At 37.3% G+C, this 21,019-nt stretch overlaps 1 protein-coding gene across 1 annotated transcript in view; it reads right to left on the reverse strand.

The window, feature by feature from the left end:
• The window catches only part of LOC120630986 (Down syndrome cell adhesion molecule-like protein Dscam2), a 155,240-nt gene that overhangs the window by 17,264 nt on the left and 116,957 nt on the right, over positions 1–21,019 (reverse strand). Inside the window, exons 6-14 of the mRNA XM_039900372.1 lie at positions 15,733–15,955; positions 7,110–7,356; positions 6,831–6,984; positions 5,852–6,003; positions 5,647–5,737; positions 4,092–4,264; positions 3,305–3,450; positions 2,442–2,577; positions 291–410 (exon numbers count right to left, since the gene is read on the reverse strand). Of these exons, the coding sequence (XP_039756306.1) occupies positions 291–410; positions 2,442–2,577; positions 3,305–3,450; positions 4,092–4,264; positions 5,647–5,737; positions 5,852–6,003; positions 6,831–6,984; positions 7,110–7,356; positions 15,733–15,955 (1,442 nt within the window). The remainder of the gene's footprint in view (positions 1–290; positions 411–2,441; positions 2,578–3,304; positions 3,451–4,091; positions 4,265–5,646; positions 5,738–5,851; positions 6,004–6,830; positions 6,985–7,109; positions 7,357–15,732; positions 15,956–21,019) is intronic.

Here is a 21,019-nt window from a genome sequence, read left to right on the forward strand (position 1 = left end):
AACATTGCACCCGTGCAAAGTCGCTAGTTTTTTATACAGTATTGGACAGAAGCAGGCGGTGCTTTGTAGAAATCCGAGAAAATTAAGCTTAATTTGCTATAAGAAAAGCAGGAGAATCTGTATGGTGTAATTTATAATTTCTTCAATCTTTATATTCCACACCAAATAGATCTTCGGCAATGTACCCTCTACGGACGTTACGCTCGAAACCGGAGCATCCTCAGGAGATGTTGGCTTTACATAATTTGTAAAGTACTAAATAAAGAACTAGATGCGATAGATCGACCAACCTCTTTGCTTCATCCAAGTTGTATGGGGTGTAGGCGACCCGGTGGTATGACAATGTAACGCGAGGGGTTCCCCCGCAAGTACCGATGCGTCCGAGGGCTCTTGTATCCACTTAGGGGATACTGCAGCATGCAATACAAGACAAACATTGTACACGCAGCTTTTAGCTGATTTTACAATATACAAATCAATTATCGATCTTAAATCGTCGTTTATGATTTATCATTATCGTAGTATCAATATAAGCCAGGTGCTGTTTCTACATTTAGACTCATCGAAAATGTATGCTATATACTTACTCAGTCCGGCAGCTATAATATAATTAAACTTTAACCTAAACACAGTTAAGTGCGTATTTTGATGACACCGAACCTCACATTTCTAACAGATGACCCACCTAATGGTAAGTGGACAAAGTATCGCCTATAAACAGAACAACACTTCGCTGGGTATGCAAGGAACACGTCTTCAATCTGAGGCGTAGGTGTTAAGCCACATGTACCTGGAATTACACCTGCCCCCACGCCTTTGAGACCGGAACACAACAATGCTGCTTAGCGGCAGAAATAAGAATGGCGGTAGTACTTCATTCGACGACCTCTGTCACAAAAAGCTCTATTACTACTACACGTCTTCCAATTTTTGAAGTTATACTTCTTTAGCGGCGATAGGTAAAAATCATGGGAGTGAAATTATGCGATATAACGAAATGTGCGCGCACATGGTTACACGATTTTAACAGGATGAAGGTAGTTGCGAAACCGAGTGAGAGGGGAATACATAGTCTCTCTCCAGCTCTCTTTTTAAGATGCGCATGCATACTGTCACAAAAAACTGACACCCTGAAGTTAGCTATAAGGTTTGACAGTGTACACTTTCAATTGTCAAAGTCTGCGGGCTCATAACGGTGATTTAATTGATTCAATTGTACAAAAATCTCAAATTTTAATGTCCAGTGAAACTTAGTGGTCCGGTAATGAGATAACTAGATGATGCGTTATAGTATAAATTTCAGTGTATTAAATACCTTTTTTCTATTGTTAGTGTCGTTTCCTCTACAAACGTAGAGTAAGGAATAAGATAAAATGTTTGAAAAGATTTTTATCTTGTTACGCCAAAGAAGTATAACTTTTAACGCGTGTACATAAGTAAACACACCTTTTTTTTCAGTAAGATTTCAGTTGAAGGACAATTTTTATTAGAAATTAGGTCATTGGTCAAATAGTGACGTTCATTTATTATATCTAGAGGTAATGATTTTATTATAATCACTTAATAATATAAAAAGTACTGCTGTAGAGAAATTACCCTTTCCTTAAAGCCATCTGTAATCCAGATTTGTAGAGCAGAACAAAAAACGAAATTACATTTGATATAACGAAGGGATGCTGTTTATTTAGGAGGGTTTAATTAGGGTTCGATGTAAATCAATGAACCATTACTGAACCGTTTACACTGAACGAATGTAAAGGCCTTTTAAAAGTTGGAATTTGATATTCTACAAATTTTCCCACAAGTGTTCGATTACTTTTATAACTTTTGATTGATTTTCGCCGACGAACACTTCCTATAATAGAACCCTTGAGGGAAATTCAGGTTAAAATAAACAGAATCTTCTAAACTTTGGCCGAAATATAAAATGTTGTTGTTGTAGATCTATATAAAAGTCTCAACTTTATGATGAAACATTAACTCAGCTAAATTATAAATTATGTCAGATTTTAATAACATTTTGCAAGGTTTAATGAATGTAAAGTCCACACAAAATTTCGTGTTCATTTTACAACATCTATAGAAGATTTCGTGAAACACGTTACTCAAACACATGTCACTGAATCAAAATTAAGTTGTACATAAAATGTGCCTTTAGTATAAGTTTTCAAACCCAAAAACGTGCAGTCACGGTAATCTATCAAATGGTAGGCTCGCTTGCGTCAAATGACAGATTTACGTTAACGCTGAAGTGAAATTAGTTAACTTGATAACCTATTCTAAAGGCACTGTGCATAAAAGCGGGTGGGTGGTGCAAAATGGCGTGCTGAAGTGATCGACAACCTTCTAGAAAACAATGAAACCATCGCTCCGTGACACGTTGTGCGGTGCAAGCGTGCTTCTAGGTTGCTGTACGGTGCTTAAGTGGTTGCCGTGGTTACCTTTCACAACCAGTTCTGCGGTATAGTTAACTTTGGCGGCGTTGTTAGAGGCCACGCAGGTGTAAAGCCCGCTGTGGCGGGCGAAAACCTCTTTAAATACGAGGTTGCTGAAAAAATCCGCGCCCCGCTCTTCTACCTATTGAGTAGTGGCTTAAGTCTTAATACGGTAGTTACGAAGCTGACGTTAGAATTATAATCGATGGTCCATTTTGGGTACTTTTATTTACAGTTTTAATACACTGAAAAAACTGCGTTTCAAGAGGACCCAGTGGAAAAACTGCGGTGTTTCCTTGAATATTTATTTAATTTGGGTCCCTACTGAGTATCAGCGTTGCAGAATTCCCTCACAGGTACTTACTGCCATGGTATTGTGGCACAGAGCCGAGAAGGTGACGCAAATTACTCCTCAATTATTGTATTTTTTTTTCTTTTCTCCTTATTTGTATGTTGTAATTTACTGTGGTTAATAAAACTATTTATTATTGTTATTATTATTATTATTTATACATTTTTCATCAATGGTGACGAAGTCAAGACGTGTCAATGTAGGCTGAGGACTGAGTTTTGATAAAACAAGAAAAACTTTTTTTGAGTCGCTATTTCTAATATATCTATCTGGGGTAGGTTGTTTCAAGATAGATAGTCTTTTTTTTACTTTATAGTGGCTTACAATATTAGTTGTGTAGCAATAAACAATATATTTTTATTTACCAATCTATCAACTCCCAAAAATTCTCATCACTAACGATAAACTTACAGGAGACTGCAAAAATCGGTTTTAAAAAACCGCCACCAAAGTTTATTACTGTCTTTTAAATGTAAAGCAGTTCCTTATGCAGCACCTTCTTAAGATGTTAACTAACCTGAAGATCAGCGGGTATCGGTGCGTTGTCCTTCAACCACGCGAATCTGACGGGCATGTCCCCCGACGCGACACTACAGCTGACTTGTGCCCGCTTGCCTTCTTGCAAGTTCGCCGAAAATGAAAAGGGCTCAATTTCCGGAGGATCTGTGAATAAGTCAAATCTTTGTATCTGATTCATTCATCGTCATCATCATATTCACCAATTATCAGCCCACTACAGCGCACGGGTCTCCTCCCACAATGAGAAGGGGTTAAGGCCGTAGTCCACTACGCTGGCGTCCAGTGCGGATTGATGGACTCCACATACCTTTGAGAACATTATGTAGAACTCTCAGGCATGCAGGTTTCCTCACGATGTTTTCCTTCACCGTCGATGCAAGTGATATTTTTAATTATTTAAAACGCAGGTAACTTAATAGAGATGGAAGTGCGTGCTGGGATTCGAACTCGGCCCGCCGAAAGGGAAGTCGAGCTCCTACTCAATGCGCTATCACCGTTTTCATTAAGTGTTTTATAATTAAATCCAATAAATATGATTCCAATTCCTGACAATTAAAGTTTGAAGTAATAAGACTGCAAGCAAATGCAAGCTGAATACAAGTATTTTATCGAGTAGCGAGTATAACTCCTAACGCGAGATATCTCAGTGAGTCATTTTCGACATGTAACACTTTTTTTTTTGTTGACGGTGGCGGAAATCTTCTTAAAAAAATACCCCCTTGGTAGCCAAGGTGGTTTTAGTGTTACCCTAAGGCTATTGAATGAAGATAGTGAAGTATACTCACTGCTAACAATGAGCTGTAGCTCCCGCCTCGCTATTTCCCCGTGCGGCCCGATGGCACTGCACGTGTAGGCGCCAGCGCTGGCCGCTTCCACTCGAGCTATTCTCAAAGCGCCCTCGCCACTGGCACTGCCCTCCCACTCTAGCTGGTTGCCGTCACGCTCCCAACGCACAGAACTGAGAAACGTTTCATTTTTAGTTTGTGGTAGAACTCGTCAGGGGAAGTACTACCGTCATGCATATTTCTGCCTATTGGATAGAAGCGTTACTTTGCGGAAACCCATGATATATTATGAAAATTAAGCTTCATTTGCTATACTCCGCGAAAAGCAGGAGAATCTGTGTGGTGTTAATTATGATTTCAATCCTTATACTCCACACCAAACAGATTTTCGGCAATGTACTCTCTAAGCACGTTTCGCTCCGAAACCGGAGCATCCTCAGGAGATGTTGACTTTCCAATGAATACTTGATAAGTTCCCCTGCTTTTCGAGGAGTAAAGCAAATTAAGCTTAATTTTAATTTTCCACAAATTTCTCCCACCAAGCAGTATAGTCGCAATGCTCCACTCCTGTTTCAAGATCGTGATGACACCGTTTCTAGGTACATAAGGCTTGGCACTTATGCCACAGGTTGTTGTGTCCATCAACCTAAGGATTACAACAATAAGCGATTACAGTACAAAAATTCGAAATTTAAAATTTAAAAAGTTTTATTCATGTACACCTTATCACAGGCACTTATGAAGATACATTTAACATGTTACCACTAATGTTCGGTGATGCCGATAACTGCATTTGTTACCTTAAAACCAATCGGCCAAAGGAGGGTTCCAAACGCGCTTTACATTTCCACCCATTTATATACAAAAGTAAAAAAAGTAAAAATGATTCGAAATGTGAATGTTCTAAAGTAACTGAACCTAACTTATTATGATAAGACGCTGATGGAAATAACGAATATAATTGCACAAAGGTTTTGAGTGCCGATATCCAATAAAACTTTGGATTCATAAAATGTTTTATCTCATAACGAAGCCGCGTCGCGGAGTCTGGTGGCGGCTGGAAACCGTTAAAACTTGAGCTATTGGAAGCATTTAGTGGGAAAAGGATAATAAAACCGATCTATAAAAGTTCACGAAATGTAATAAAGATATTCCAGTTCTGAAAGGTTGATCAAATTAAAGGTCTCTTAATATCATAATCAGAATCGAAATATTTTTCTACTATTGAGATGAATGTGTATTTTATGTACTTAACAACTAAGAAGGTTCCATATGTTGTTTTTTTTTATTTTTTATTAAAATACAATAGGGGTAGGATGCAAGTAGACGGCTTGCAAGCCGAAGGCTTCTATGTCGAACGCATTCAGGGTTGGTTTAAAGTCAAACTCAATTATTTATTTATTCAAATAGGCACATGACATACAACATGTGCACTTTTGATGCGTTGATTACATACAAAATCACTGCTAGTTATCGCGATGGCGAAGAAGCCCACAACAGACTTAGCCAGGTGTTCTTTTTGCAATTCACAGATGTGGCTAATCATAATATTTACCTTATAGGATACCCCGAATAAGGGCAGTAGAGCACGAGTTCGCGCCCGGCGACCGCTCTGATTGGTCCGATGGAACGCACGTACGGTGGACCTGAAACCGCCTTGGTGTTGAGACGATGATGATGATATAAAATCGTAAACGGTTGGAGGCATAGACATAAGTACATTTTGGCGGGAAAAGCACTGCCGACTTGTCGTTACGTACCATAGATATTCAGCCGGGAGGTGTGCGATATTTCTCCGAGCGAGTTGGCAGCCTTGCAGGTGTAAAGCCCGCCGTCCTCCGACCGGACTGCAGTGATGTTCAGGTAGCTGACCACCTCGTTGCTCTTCGTCGCGAACTGTTCTATGCTGTATCTGTTGGATTTGGATATCTATTATTTTTTAATTTATTTTTATGACCTGTCGGGTACTATCTCATACCAATATATAAACCTGAAGATTTTGTTTGTTGCTTTACTTGAACAAGATGCGTGTATGACAAAGTTGTTCTCCTTTAAAAGTTCTAAATAAAATGTTTCTCTTTTAAGGTTGACTTATACGTGGATGAAACCGTTAATCTAAATATATAAAAATGAATTACTGATCGTTAATCTCACTAAAACTGAAAAAAAGTCCAAGGAAGGTCTTCTAGGCAAGCGCGCTCCACCTTAGGCTGCATCATCGCTTACCATCAGGTGTGATTGCAGTCAAGCGCTCGTCTATAAATATAAAAAAAAAAAAAAAAAAAAATGGTGAGAATTTTTTTAATTCAATTGAAAATTATAGTTTGTGTTTCGGCCCAAGGCAACAGGATGCTCCGGTCATTGAGATGTTGCGGCTCAAGACATTTGAAACTCCAATTCTTAGTTTAGTGAACATTGCAGTGTATTTCCGTCAGGCGTCGACTTATTGTTGGTAAGGTTCACTTTGAGTGTGAGATGTATGGAGTGCACACCACTGAGACACACGTGGATCAACACAGAGTTTGGAAATGTGCATAATATCTACTTTGAGAGACTTTACCCTTCTCATTCTGAGAGAAGACCCGTGCCCTGTAATGGGTTGTGGATGATGATCTACTTTTAAACTTTCTTTACTTCCTCACCGTTGTCAAATCAACAAACTTACAAACTTCTAGGTTATAGGATTAGCTTAGAGATTAGGACACAAGTAGGTAATGCTGGTACCATGGCACAGCGTACCTATGTCCTCTGGCCATGGTGTTGAGCGGCTGGCCGTCGAGCAGCCACGTGAAGTGCGGCGGTGGCGAGCCCGCTGCAGAGCATTTCAGCGTAACCACTTGCCCCGGGCGCAGCACTTGCTCGATGAACGTGTACTGCAGCTCGGGCGCGGTATCTGACTCAAAAACAAAACGGAGTTTTTTAAAGTACGACTCAGTTGTCGTCGTTCAGACTCAGCGCCGATGTTCAGCGTGACCCTAAAAGCACCTTTGTGTCTGTGATATTGTCAGTGGTCCTCACCTCCTAGCCTGAGCTCGGCGCTGGCTTGCGCGGCGTCACGCTCGCTACGCGCCACGCACTGGTACACGCCACGGTCAGCACGGTGCACGGCCGCGACCACGAGTTGCTCGCCGCCGCCCAGCACGCGTACGCGGCCGCCGCCCACGCCCGCCGCCACGGGTACGCCGTTGTGCAGCCACTCCAGGCGCGGCGCTGGCCAGCCGGCCCACGAGCAGTTGATGACGGCCGTGCCGCCGCTGTTCACCACCTATTCACACAGCCTCAGTTAAAAAAGTAACGCGGACAAACGACGACGAAATAGCGTGCACAACGCGAGTTACCCTTGGAGCACGCGGTTTGTATTTCTCGTACTACTAGGGCAATGTTTTCACGTGATCGTGATAGATAGATAGATTGATAAAGTTTTTATTGCACAAATTAAAAGCGAAATAAAGGAAATAACAAAACAATAAAAATATTTTACAAGATGAATAGGAAAATGGGATAGTGCAACCAGTGTTACAATTAAGTTAAATACATATAATTATAATATACACATACATATAAATATATAATATATATATATATATATATATATATATATATATATAAACATTCAAAATAACATACATACACTATATCATATTGGATAAATAAAATTCTTCATAGCATTCGAATCAGGTTAAAAGTTGCGTGCAGTTTTCTCTATTAATATTACTCAGCGACTATGCATCGAACCGGGCAGGCGTGAAACATCTAAATTATTTTGTACGGCAAATATGTATATAAGGATGGTTTAATAAAATTAATATATATGACAAAATCAAAACAATAAAAAAAAAATATACTATAAATAGACTGAATTTTGTAGAAGTCAGTTTTACACAATGTAAAGTGGTGCTATAAATCGCGGTAACCAGATAAATCCGTGGAGACGTGAAGTTGTGTGTGGTAGAGTGAAATTAAAAAACAAAAAAAAAAACTTAGAGCTTACAGAGATAGTGGTCAAGTAAAGCATAATATAAGGATCATTATATTGCTATTTTCATCCTACGAAAGCTGCTTTGCAGGTTCACAGTTGTCATATTATTATGTCAATGTAAATTAACTGATATCGACGCGGTCTCCGAGGCACGGAGGGAAGGCAACGGTCGAATGGGACCATAGGTTAGGTCACCTATATAGTTACCAAATTGGGCCAACGTTGTAACATGTGCAATCGACCGAAATACGCTGGGGGCCTCACCAATATCGCAAACGTAAACAGGGAAAAATTAAAAATGATTTTCCGTATCCATTCATAATCATCCGTAGCCTATTCAAACCCCACGACTGGGCACAGATGTGTATAACCTTATAGGGTCGAAGGGTAGTACATATATCCATCCATCATAACATTCGGGAGGAAAAATGCCTGACGCATACGGACTAAAACCTCTTTATGTACTGCAATAAATGCAGGCTTGTGAGTACGAGGTGCACTGGTTTATTCACCGCACTCTCGTCTGGTTTTGGCCCACTCTGGTTACCTGCAGCCTGGTAGCTGCCGATGGTGGCCTTCCATTTATTTGGTGACGAACTGCGCTGTTAAAATTTTTGACTTCCTCCGCCGCCTAACGCATAAATACCCTTTGCGAAGACTGGCCGTAGGCGGACAACTCTAACCTCCATCACCGGCTTTGCTACTCTTGGAGGCCGGAGATCATTGTTTGCTCTCCTCTCCGTTATTTTTGTCTCTTGCACCGCCGCCTAAGACATAAATATCATCTGCGGAGCATGTGGCCGCAGGCGGATAACTCTTACCCCCAACTCCGGACTGGACCTATGAATTATTTTACTCCTCAATATAATAATCCGAGAATCAAACCCAGGACATCATAAAGAAGTGCCGTAAATAATAAATGCTAGCTAGACCAACAGGGCAGTAAGTCTACTAGTTATTGGCTAGCATGAACGTGCAAAAGTATTTCCTTATAACTGTAAGAAGACTGTATAGTGTTTGTTATAAAACGAAACTGCCGTGAGTGCAAAATATTTGCACTTTCAACGAAACAAACTTGAGACTTAAGAGAAACATCTTCTAACAAAAATGCGAGAAGCGAGAAAATTGGGCTAGAAAATTCACCTAAACAACTTCTCTAGATTTCTACGGATCTCAACAACTGAATTTCGTTGGGAACGCAATTTCAAAACAATCTCATTTGCAATTTAGTAAAGGTAAGTAAGAATTCAGGGTCGCCTCCTCGCGCCGACTACAAGTAGCCATCGGCTTGTCCAATCTTAAACAATCAGGGCTTTTTCTTGGGTTTTATTTATGCCGAGGACTGACCCGACTCACTTAAAATGCGAATGTTTGCCGTAAACATTTTTTGGGTTTGACCTAACATGGACCTGACGATGTTTTTGTAAAGTTTTAGATACACGGACGCCTACTGTAATACAATGAGGGTTTTGCCATGATTTGGGTATAGTTTTTATGAAAATAATAGGAAAGATGTGTGATAACATATCAAATTATTTTTTAGCCACAAAAACAGAGTGGTTAATATGAGTCAGTCGGACTGTTATAACTGTCTGTGTCTATTGGCGCACAAAAGGATTGTTAAATTTGATTCCTAGAGGACTCCAAAATCCCAATGCAGTCGTGTATTTGTACTATTTTTCTTGAAAAACTACTGGGTCGTTCATAATGACATAAACATCACTATCCTATAAACATTCTTCAGCTTCGCACAGACTTTTTATAATATACTATTTGTATATTATAAAAAGTACTATTTGTATATTATAAAAAGTCTGTGGAGTACCGTTGGAGTATTTACGAAGTGTTTTTATATTTGGTTCACCAATCCGCACTGGGCCAGCGTCGTGGACTACTGCCCAACCCATCTCATTGTGGGTTAGACCCGTGCCCTGTGTAGGTTGGTAATGGGTTGATGATTGAGATGATAATGACGAATGATAGTGACGTATTTGAACTGTGAAAACATCATTATAGTATTTTATTTTATTTTATATATGTATTGTTTTTGTAATTATTAATATGTATGTATATTCTTAGAGTTTTGCGCACCGCTATAAGGATTCATATGTGAGCCAATTCCTCATAATGGTTGCCTGGAAGAAATCACTATAAGTGATAAGGCCGCCTTTGTTACACAAATTTAATTGTACCTTTGTTGTTTTTGTCTCTTTTATTGTTTTGTGTGCAATAAAGTATTTTTGATTGATTGATTGATCATTAGATAAGTAACTATTCTGATTTTACGCGGGGCAGCACCTTTTACGACTAGGGTCAATAAACATAATCAAATATCGAGTTAAGATTGAATCCTCAACGCACGTTGTAACGAATCTACCCTACTCGCTAAATAAACAATATTTGTAAAGAACGTAATATCGAGAGAAAATCGGACCTCATAATTTTATTTCGTAACCAAATCTGATTAAACCTGGCTCAATAATTAAGTTTAGAGACGTACTAAAACATGGCATTTTTTAAGTTAAATTTTTCATATATGCATTAGGCCCGTCTCGCCCTGCGACTACTATAAGGGGCGATGTGATCGGACGCTCAGCACTATGAAGCCGGATGATGTGTTAAGGCGTCGTGGAGGTAAACGTTTGAGAGATAAAATACGTACTACTGATAATTTAAACTTTTAAAGAAGGAGTGATAGATAGAGAATCCACTATGCCGTTTAACGGAGATATGAAGGCCTGTAGTAGGGAGATGAAGTTGAATATGCTATGAAGTATTGAATGATGAGGAGATGGAGACATGATGTTGATAATAGGGTCTAGAGGTTATCTAGATCCTATTTTTATGCCATTTAAGAAAATCTTGTCTTGTGAACTCGTTGCTTCTGACGCTCTAAAAGTTTTTAGTTATTATGGGACAACAAGGTTGGGGTCTTAGCCTCTGTATGATCACGTGCCAGTATTATCAAAGAAATTATGAAACCTTATGGAGAGATCTTTAATAGGACCCAGTCGGTTTAGTTGCAACGTGTGACAATGATTGGTGATGCAGAACACATCGCGTTACACCAGTTTGTATCGGAAATTCATTTGCGCCCCGAATTATACGTATGATGGTAATAATGGCTAATTGGCCATTACTGTGCTATTTGATTAACGATTATTTCGCACATCATATTATATTTCGTCTATTAATTCTACCATATTCGTTTTTTACTGTTATGGTGTAATTTAGTCAAATAACTCCACGTTTTAATCTTTTTTATGAACTCTATTTAAGCAATAATTATTTCGAGTATTGATTTTAATGACTCAATAAAAAAGGGTTATACATGGTATAAAGAAAACTGTTTTGTAACTCTGGACTATGTATATATTCAGCAGTCTAAGTTCTTCACACGATATCTATGCAATTTATAAATATGTAAATATACAACGTCAATACACACATCGCCATCTAGCCCCAAAGTATACGCGTAGCTTGTTTTATGGGTACTGAGATAGCTGATGAATATTATTTTATAAATAAAATACCCATAAATACTTATAATATACAGATAAACACCCAGACACTGAAAAACGTTCATGTTCATTACAAAAACATTCTTCAGTTGTGGGAATTGAATCCACGCCCTTTGACTGTCGCTTCCTACTGCACCAATCGGCTGGAAAATAAATATTGCGAGGTATATGTGCATAGCAAAACGAATAGAGTTACCGCAAAAAAAACATTGGATACATAAGGCAAAAAACGAAATATAAAATATTTCGTTTCGAAATACGAAATATTTTATATTTCGTTTTTTGCCATATTGTGTTTGCGATAAAAACAAAGTAAATCCAATAAGTTTGATGAATAAAAGCATGCCGTTCTGTATTCAGTATTGTATTAATTTCGTGTGAAATAAAGATAAAATGTCCGGCAAACATCATTTTAAATTTACGAGGACGGAAAATAGTGTGACCTAATAATTTATTTTAATTACGAAATAAATATTACACTATTTACTGATTTAATTAAAATGTTATTGTGAATAATAATATTTTTAGTTTTGGAATGTAGATAATTATATACCTTGCGCGAAAGTTTTGATTACCAATATAAGATGTGAGGTATGCATTTGGTTGTATAATTTTTACGATTTAAATTAATTAAACCTATAAATAAATAAATAAATTAAAAAATATATATATCAAAGTACAACCATTTACCTGGTATTTGGGGCATGTGTATCATAGTTAATTATTTTTCTAAATAAACATATTTCAACATATTTCAACTCCTGCAGAATAAACACTTGTAAGCGATTTATATATATATATTTATATATTCTTTTTTATTTGAAGGAGTCACTTAGGAGTTGCGAAATTCTTCAATTGTAATGATCACTAATTAAATACACGGTCCTAATATGTGAGTTTAGAATAACTCAATGAGTGCTGGAGAGAGCTTCGCTCGCTCCATGAAGATTAGAAGATTCGTAGAAGAATCAGAGTAGCCATTATTGCGAGTAATGGAAAACTAAATATGTAGCTCGGAAAACCGTTAGACGCCCCACTAACTGTGGACAGACATACTACTTCTAATAATTTGGTTGGTAACATTGAATTAAGAGCATACAGAATCCTCATTCAGCCAGTATTGTACGCAGTGCATTGTGTCCAGAAACAGTTAAAATGCCCCGTGCACGACGCACTTTGCTTGCACAACCCGCAGCATGTTGCTAGGTCACAAATGTTATCCCACGTTTTTGGGATTCTTCAATATTAGTTGTGTCCAGGGTTTCTATACGTTTTTAGTTCTGTGATAATCTCGGAGTGAGCAGTTTTTTTTTGACTGCGTTTGTGAATAAATACTAAGATGATTCGAAACAAAAATGAAATTTTCAAAATAAAATATTGTTTCTATCTTCTCTGTTCTTCAATGAATTTAAAAAAGATGGCTGATGTTGACGCAGTCGGGTTTTGTAATTTTTTAATTATTTGTTTTATACAGTGTATTACCATTAGTTTGGCGTGCAGCGATAAGAATACTCAGAATAATAGGATAACATGCAGCTATACAGGAACAATGACATGGGAACAACTGGAAGGTAACTTTAAAAAAAAAAGATAGAAGTTTATGTTTTTGACGACCTCCCTGGCTCAACGGTGAGCGCCGCTGATTCAACTAGGAGGTACTGGTTTTATTCCTGGCAGGGGCGATTTTAGATTTTATAATTTCTGAATTTTCTCTGGTCTGATTTGGTGGGATGTAGTTACCACCTATCGACAAAGACGTGTCGGTAGGTGGTAACTACGTGTGTAAGTAATTTTGTGATCCGGTGCGATATCGCGTGGAAACCGATTAGTGGTATGACTACCATACATCCTAACAGGTTAGTCCGCTACCATCTTAGACTGCATATTAAATTACCACCAGGTGAGATTGCAATCAAAGGCTAAACTTGTAGTGGAATTAAAAAAACGTATATATATTGGTACATTAATATTCTTTAAATAAAACAAACTTCCAAATTCACGTGGGCATTGTAGCCTGAAAGGATTTATAACGGAATTCATCCGCCCGCAAAGTTCTCATTAAAATTTAAAACACGTCTTTCATATTTCAACTGATTGGTCGGGCTGACAAAATCAGAGTGGATTCCACCGCAGACACCGCACATTTAAATAGGCGACAGAGGTAAACAGACCTATGCTATTATTACGAGTTTACATGTCTCGAAAACGAAGATCGTAAGATGCTATGAAGCGTGTTTTTTACTAACTTATTCTTGGGGATTCTGTTCCCAATATCCACCGAAAAGTTTCGTTGGTTATTATCTCATTAGAAAAGGTAACAGGTAAACACGTATTGAATTATAGTAAATGGTTAGGTACTTCCTAAATTTAATCTCAATACCGTATACCTCAATAATAGTTTTTATAATGCGAAATATTCATACACCGACTGCTAGAATGTACTGGATTCTTTTTGATATTATAAAAACACGATGTACCTACATTCTTGTGAATAAATTATTAAAGGTACCGTTCTGATTTTTAGATTGAAATCGGTTGAAGATCTGATGAAACACTTCCGAGATTATCAAACTCGCAATTGTTGCTATTGTAACTTAGAAAAATTAATAGTAAAACGCGAACAGCCATTTTTCTCAATCGATGTGAACATAATATAACAATGTCTTTACCTAATTTAATATCATAAGTTTGTTTGTTTTTGTGTATGATTAAATATGGATTATTAATTTAATTTTGCGTAAGATCGCCAGTTTATCAAAGAAGGATACCTACTTCTACTATAAAATTGGTCTACACATTAAAAAAACGAACGGATTTAGGATTTTGAAGCGAGAAACTATAGGTCAGGTCAACCTTATTTTGAATAGTATTACAACGCTCGAAAACTATCAACACATAGAGATACACGACACGTACTAAGGCAGTGCAGTTACTACTGGTCACCTCTGTCGCTTATTAAAATATGCGGTATTTGCGGCGGCATTCGCTTTGCAAGGTGTGATCATATTAAAGGGATAGTACGCGGTCGATTGTTTATTTGAAATGCTTCTCAAGAGTTATTTGAGCCCATCAAGGCCCTTTACCTTCCATACAAATAAAATTTCTTAATTTTCCAGGAAAATTATTACCTATTCTAAATTTCTTGAAATCGGCTTAAAATGTAGAACGAATTCTATTTCCTGTGATCTAATTTATTCATTTCATTCGGTTAATGGCCCCAACTCATCGGCGACCTAGCAAATATTTATAGTTTTGAGCATAAATGCCAGGTTGACTGTCTATTGGCATTCTACAGGAAGTTTTTCGGCTCACGAACTATGTAATACTGTTCCCTCCTTTTTATTATCGGATATATGAGGCTAATTGCCTTTATATTCTTCCCGCATCAAGCGCAACGGAAAGTAAATCTTCTAAATGTGGATGTCCGTTAAATACAGAACATGATTGGTTTTAACTAGGCACAGTTTTTTAAATCCGTATCCCTATCTATCACTAATACTCGTATCATAAATGTCAATGTAGGTTTTTTTTTACGCTTTCACGCAAAAACTATTTAACAGATCCTCATAAAACTTTGTACACATATTCTTGAAAGTGTTAGAAGTAATATAGGATACTTTTTATCCCGACATTAAGCTCGGTTCCTTTGGGAGAGAGGATGAAAGTGTTTGACAATTTTACACTAAAACTCCGACAAATTATAACCGATTTAAATAATTATTTTTGTACTATATGTTTAATTTTAGCCAAACTGTGGTTGGAGATAGAGGACAGAACTCCTCAGCGGACAGCAGCAAACCCCATATTTAAGACTTAGCGATACCGAATATTTAAATTGAATTTTTTTTAGAACTACAACTAAATTTAATGCCACATAAAAACAAAATCAGACGCAGACGAAGTCGCGGGCAACAGCTAGTTCTTTTATATATTTTTAAAAGTTGCCTTTGACTGCTTTTTGACTTGGTGTTACTTGGTGATGCAGTCTGAGATGGTAACGGGCTACCCTGTTAGAGGTTGGCAGTTATATTAAACTCATACTCCTAATCGATTTCTACGCTACATTGACTTTATCCGTAGGGTGGTTGCAAGCAACTGGTAGAAGACCAGTTGCACGTTATTTCCGAGTACCTAAACTGACCTGTGTGTGTGGTTGAGCGTGAACTGTCAAATGAGCTCTCAAGGCCAGATGCAGCCGCAGCGTCAGATGACCGTGAGCATTGGCGGCCCGGCACGCCCATCTTCCATCATCCACAAGTTCAGCTCTTCTGATCGTCAGCGCGTCTGCAGCTATGCTGTATCTTCCACCGCCTTCACCTTCGCGTATTTCCCGAAGCACTCCACTGGCTGTCTCTCGATACCACCTATGAGAAATAGAAATTAATTAACAAAAGTGTGTGTGGAATATAATGTTGAATGTATTTCGTCCCTTTGCAAGTTAAATTGTTTAAAGCTAAATTATCAACCAAATTTAGGAATATTTTAAGCAAATACATATCTATATTTTATGCTCTATCATATGAATACAAGAAGCCACACTGAAGCCGAGAGGAGGGCACATCCTGGGTACAACTCTGTTTTACATGCTAGCTTGATAAACATTGATCATGTCCAAACTATGTTTTAAAAATAAATTAATTGAACAAGGGTTATTTATATTTTTTCGGTTTGATCGCTGTTACAAAATATACAAATCTTTTATTTTATTTGTATTATTAATAATTTAACATTTCTTTCATATTTTTAATTATAAATAATATTATGAATAAAAGTATTACTCTTAAATTAAGCGTTGCTCTGTCTGTGTCTACCGTCCAAACGTCACGTCTGGCTTCACGGGAGATCAGCGCTGGGTCTTAACAGACACAGCAAACATACTGAGTGAAGACTATTTTGGGATCACAGCGTACCTATAATTGTTGTGGAGACTATAAGTTGTATTTATAATTTTAGAACAGAATTTTATAAACACTGACACAAATATTGCCTTACTAACTTATAAAATCGAGCGAGTGACCTATCCTAAGACATTTGCTCGAGAGATGCTAAAGGCTTATGTTGGACAGTGATGAACTGCTATATAGTAACATTATGTATGGATATGGATTACTTCCGACACGTGTATCCCCGATGGTCTCAGGCCGTAGCTAGGCAACGACACGCGCTACCCCGTCATTACAGCCCACAGAGGGACGAGATCGGGAAGATGTTTACCTGTCCGCTCCACTGATAAAGAAACACATCGTGGAGGCTAACGCAATTATTCCAGATAATGCTTTGATGTTCAGTTATTTACTGGAGCTTACATATCCGATGAAATGTTCGCACGCCCTTGGTCGCATCATTTAATAGAATAGTTCTTAAATTTTGAATGAGCTATTAAGTCTTTCAGGTTATAGAAAGGCAGTTTGGGATTAATTAATTCTGTAGTGTTTTAAAATATCAAGCTTAAGTGACTCCATGTTCCCGAACGCAAATACATATACCTAAGCTCGGTGGGTTTTTAAGTTAAAAGAATTCATATATTTGAAAAAAAAACTACATTAAATTATAAAGTCCTAAAAATTACTTTCGGTCTTGGGTGAATTTCATCTAGTATAAAAAATTAAAATATTTCATTATGAACATTTGGTTAAGTACAACTTACGTGCTGGCTAAGGCACATTTTGTGATGTCCCGTAGCGAGCACGTCAGATTGTAATCCAATGACTGAATTTAGTGTTTAATCATTATGATTTTTAAGTTTTCTTTTTTTAAGTTTTCTTCGTTCATGCGCTGTTATTATGTAGCACAAACACTAGTCTCACTAACTGCACTTATTGCATTGTCTAGAGCGCAGTATCAGAATGCCTTTCATATTTTTGTCAGAGCGTTGTTAGAAACCATTGCATATAAAAAAACTTCTACTAAGTTTTCCTTACTTATTGGGAATTTCGTTACAAAACCTAAAATACAATCTATGCCGTTTCACGGACTCTGAGTTACCTACTTATAACTAAATGGTAGGTCATAAGAATTATAAATTTAAAAAACGTCGAAGTCATTACATCAAAGAAAACGGTTTTTAATTACCTTGTTCTATTTTAATCACGACAATTTATCTTGATTTGTACCAATTTCTATTATAATGAATCAAAAAAATAAATAGAGTGTTTTAAATATTAATACAGAACTAAATTATCATTTCAAATAAGGAAATTATAAAGTTATTGGAATTCAAATGCAGTGTAAAGATTTTCCAAATGAATTTATTTACGAATTCTGGGAAAACCTTTCTTCGAGAGTTAAACGCTTGGGAAACGTAGATCCCTGGAGGCAAAAGCGATTTCTGCAAATCAAAGAAAAACTTGCGAGTACGTCAGACAAATACAAGTTTGATGTTGGAATACAAATCGAATTATATTAGGTTGGATAAAATGTTTATACAAAAATTCGTTGCAAAAACTAGGACCAAATTTTGTTTCCCATTACAAGTTTTTTACTAAAGCCCCAATTCTTATGCTTCATAGCTTTAATTTTACAAGAACAAAATGTTAACACCATCATCATATCAACCCGTCCCCGGCCAACTACAGGGCACGGGTTTCCTCCCACAATGAGAAGGGGTTAAGGCCGTAGTCCGCCACGTCGGCCCGATAAAGTTGTTGTAAATTTTGATTTTAGAAGCGGTGCTTAAGAATTTACTGTGATTAGTTAAAGTTATTAGTTAAAGTGATTAGATAAAGTGTTGTCCGTTGCAGTCGAAGATGGTACCATGTAAGAGTTTAGCAGATCTGACAAACATTCCCCTTATTGGCAGAGTGAAAGCAGCGTTGTACAAACTTGGTGAAAACTTGGAGAGAGTAATGTTGGGAGTTTCTCTACCTGATTAAATCAGGAATGAGGAGATCCGTAGAAGAACCAGAATTACCGACATAAACGCAGCACTGGTCGGCCCAATGAGGTGGATAAACGACATCAAACGAGTAGCGGGGAGCCGCAAGAAACTATCGGCCTAGGAGTGTGGATTTGGAAACTCCGTACAAACGTCGTATATTCAGCAGTGAACTTCAATCAGTTGAAGTGATGATGATGATCACGATGAAAACTAGCTACAAGTCAAAGTCAAAGTCAAAAATATCTTTATTCAAGTAGGCCCTTAGGTGGCACTTTTGATGCGTACATAAGAATTACACGGTATATTAGAAGGATTCCTAGTTAAGAAAAAGCTCATTTAGAAATTACAAAACCTCGAATCTACCATCTGCACCCTCAAATTTCAATCTGTATATAGAACATTCATTATTAAATTATCTGTCTTCATTAATATCCTAAAAATGTCCATTGATGCGCATAGACCTTTCCAAGAGCACGCCACTACACGGCCGTCGGTCTCACGACAGACATAACCAGCACACCGCCACTTGAACTTGCTTACATAACCTTTCAGCTATGTCGATGACTTTGGTTCTCTTCAGGATTTCCTCGTTGCGAATTTTGTCCCGAAGAGAGACTCCCAACATAGCTCACTCAATATCTAAACTACAGAAAATCTAGAATTCTGAATCTTCTAACGGAAATTGGAGATCAAGTAGACATTACTAGCATCTTGTAATCGTTTGATCTTGGAGTATTTCGGGAAGATGTGAATATCTTTCGGCGATATATTACTTTTACTTCCTACATCTGAAATAATCAGTGAACGTAAATAAGAAATCATTTATTTACTCACTGCCGCAAGTGACGTCGTAGTCCCTGAGTCCTATGTTGCGTACAGCCTATGGCTTTAAGTAAGTAGTTTCTTTTTCTTCTGGCTACTAATAGCTAGAAGTTTCTCTATCAAGGTGTTTAAGTTGAACTTGTAGTTGGAATCTTAACATCTAAGCAGGTATCCAACTGCCTCCAAAAGATCTTGAATATCTTGCTTGTAGTTAGTAATCATTTTACGAAGCCATGATATAGCATTTTTAATTGCGTTAGATTTTGGACCTTCTTGTGACTTTCATGACAATTTTTCAATTTTCTGTAATCATTTTAAATGTAAAAAGATTTCACTTGTCGAAGTCAGAAATCAGAAGCGTCAATAGAAGCTTTACGTCTCTAATTACGTTCTTGTCTAAATTTAATTATGCAAATACAATCTTCACGCCAAAATTCGCTTATACTCAGTGTCAGGAATATTATTACGTATTTCCATGATTTATATACATTACTGTGATATATAGGTGTTTTGTTTAACGACGGGTTCGTCGACGTGCAGCCTTTAAGCGCCTGTCTTTCAACGATGGATGTGGTTTACATCCATTAACTCGTGGTTTTAGTACGTGCAGTACGTGCATCCTATTATCTTTAAGATCTTTCTATGCCGTGGCTTTACAGAAGGCATTAGTCGAGGGCAAAGTCAAATATTTCTTTATTCAAATAGGCACATAGATGACACTTTTGAGGCGTACATGACATAAAAATGAGTTGATGGCGATAACTAAATTCGTCAACTTAAAACTAAAGCTACGAGGGTTCCAAACGCGCCCTCGTCTAAGAAGAAGCCCACAACAAACTTAACCGGTTGTTATTTTTTTTGTTATCACCATCTCAAATTGTTTTATCTCCATGCTGGAAGACTTACAAGTCTCACAAAGCTTCGGTTTAGCAAAAATATCACCCAAATTCAAATGCCATTCGTCACTTGTCAGTGTAATACGTAGAAGCCGCAGCCAAGCAATATGTCCCGCTGAGCAAGGTCCCCCGGGTCGGAGGGCAATCGACGGCAAATCGACGCCTTGAGCCACCCTTAGTACAAGTTTTTATAGTTTTTAAAACAGAAATTCTACAACGTATTGCTTCATTAATCCATACAGCCAGCCTCTTTGACCATAGAAATATTATTTTATATTGAAACATAACAATTACTGATTTTTTTTCTTCGATGTTGGTGAAAATTACCATTTTTTTTGGAAATATGTGTTCGGACAAAACTGTTGTTGAATTTTTATATGTTGGTATAAAATGTTCCATTAACAAAACACGATAGTTTAAAGCAGCTATATTGGAACCGAGTAATGTCTAGGATTGTTAACGATTTTCGGCGTTTTCGGGGAACAAACTATTTCATCTTTGTATTCATTGCCTAACGTGGAAATCTGTGAAGTTACGCTTCTATCCAATATCTGAAACAAGTAACTTTAATATACATATCTTAACTCAATTAATGAATTTTTTGATTTTACTTAATGTATTATTTCGATTAATTATGTACTCGTATGTATCGTCAACAATATTATGGACATTATTTAAGAATTACTTTTTTAATTTGATTTAAATCTACATGTATGTCTAGGATTGTATCACTATAAGTGATAAGGCCGCCATTGTTACAAAAATTTAATTGACTTGTACCTTTGTTCTCTTTTATTATTTTTTCTTGTGTGCAATAAAGTATTTTTGATTGA

The sequence above is a fragment of the Pararge aegeria genome, chromosome 2, assembly GCF_905163445.1.
Source record: "Pararge aegeria chromosome 2, ilParAegt1.1, whole genome shotgun sequence".
Classification (NCBI taxonomy): Eukaryota; Metazoa; Arthropoda; class Insecta; order Lepidoptera; family Nymphalidae; genus Pararge; species Pararge aegeria.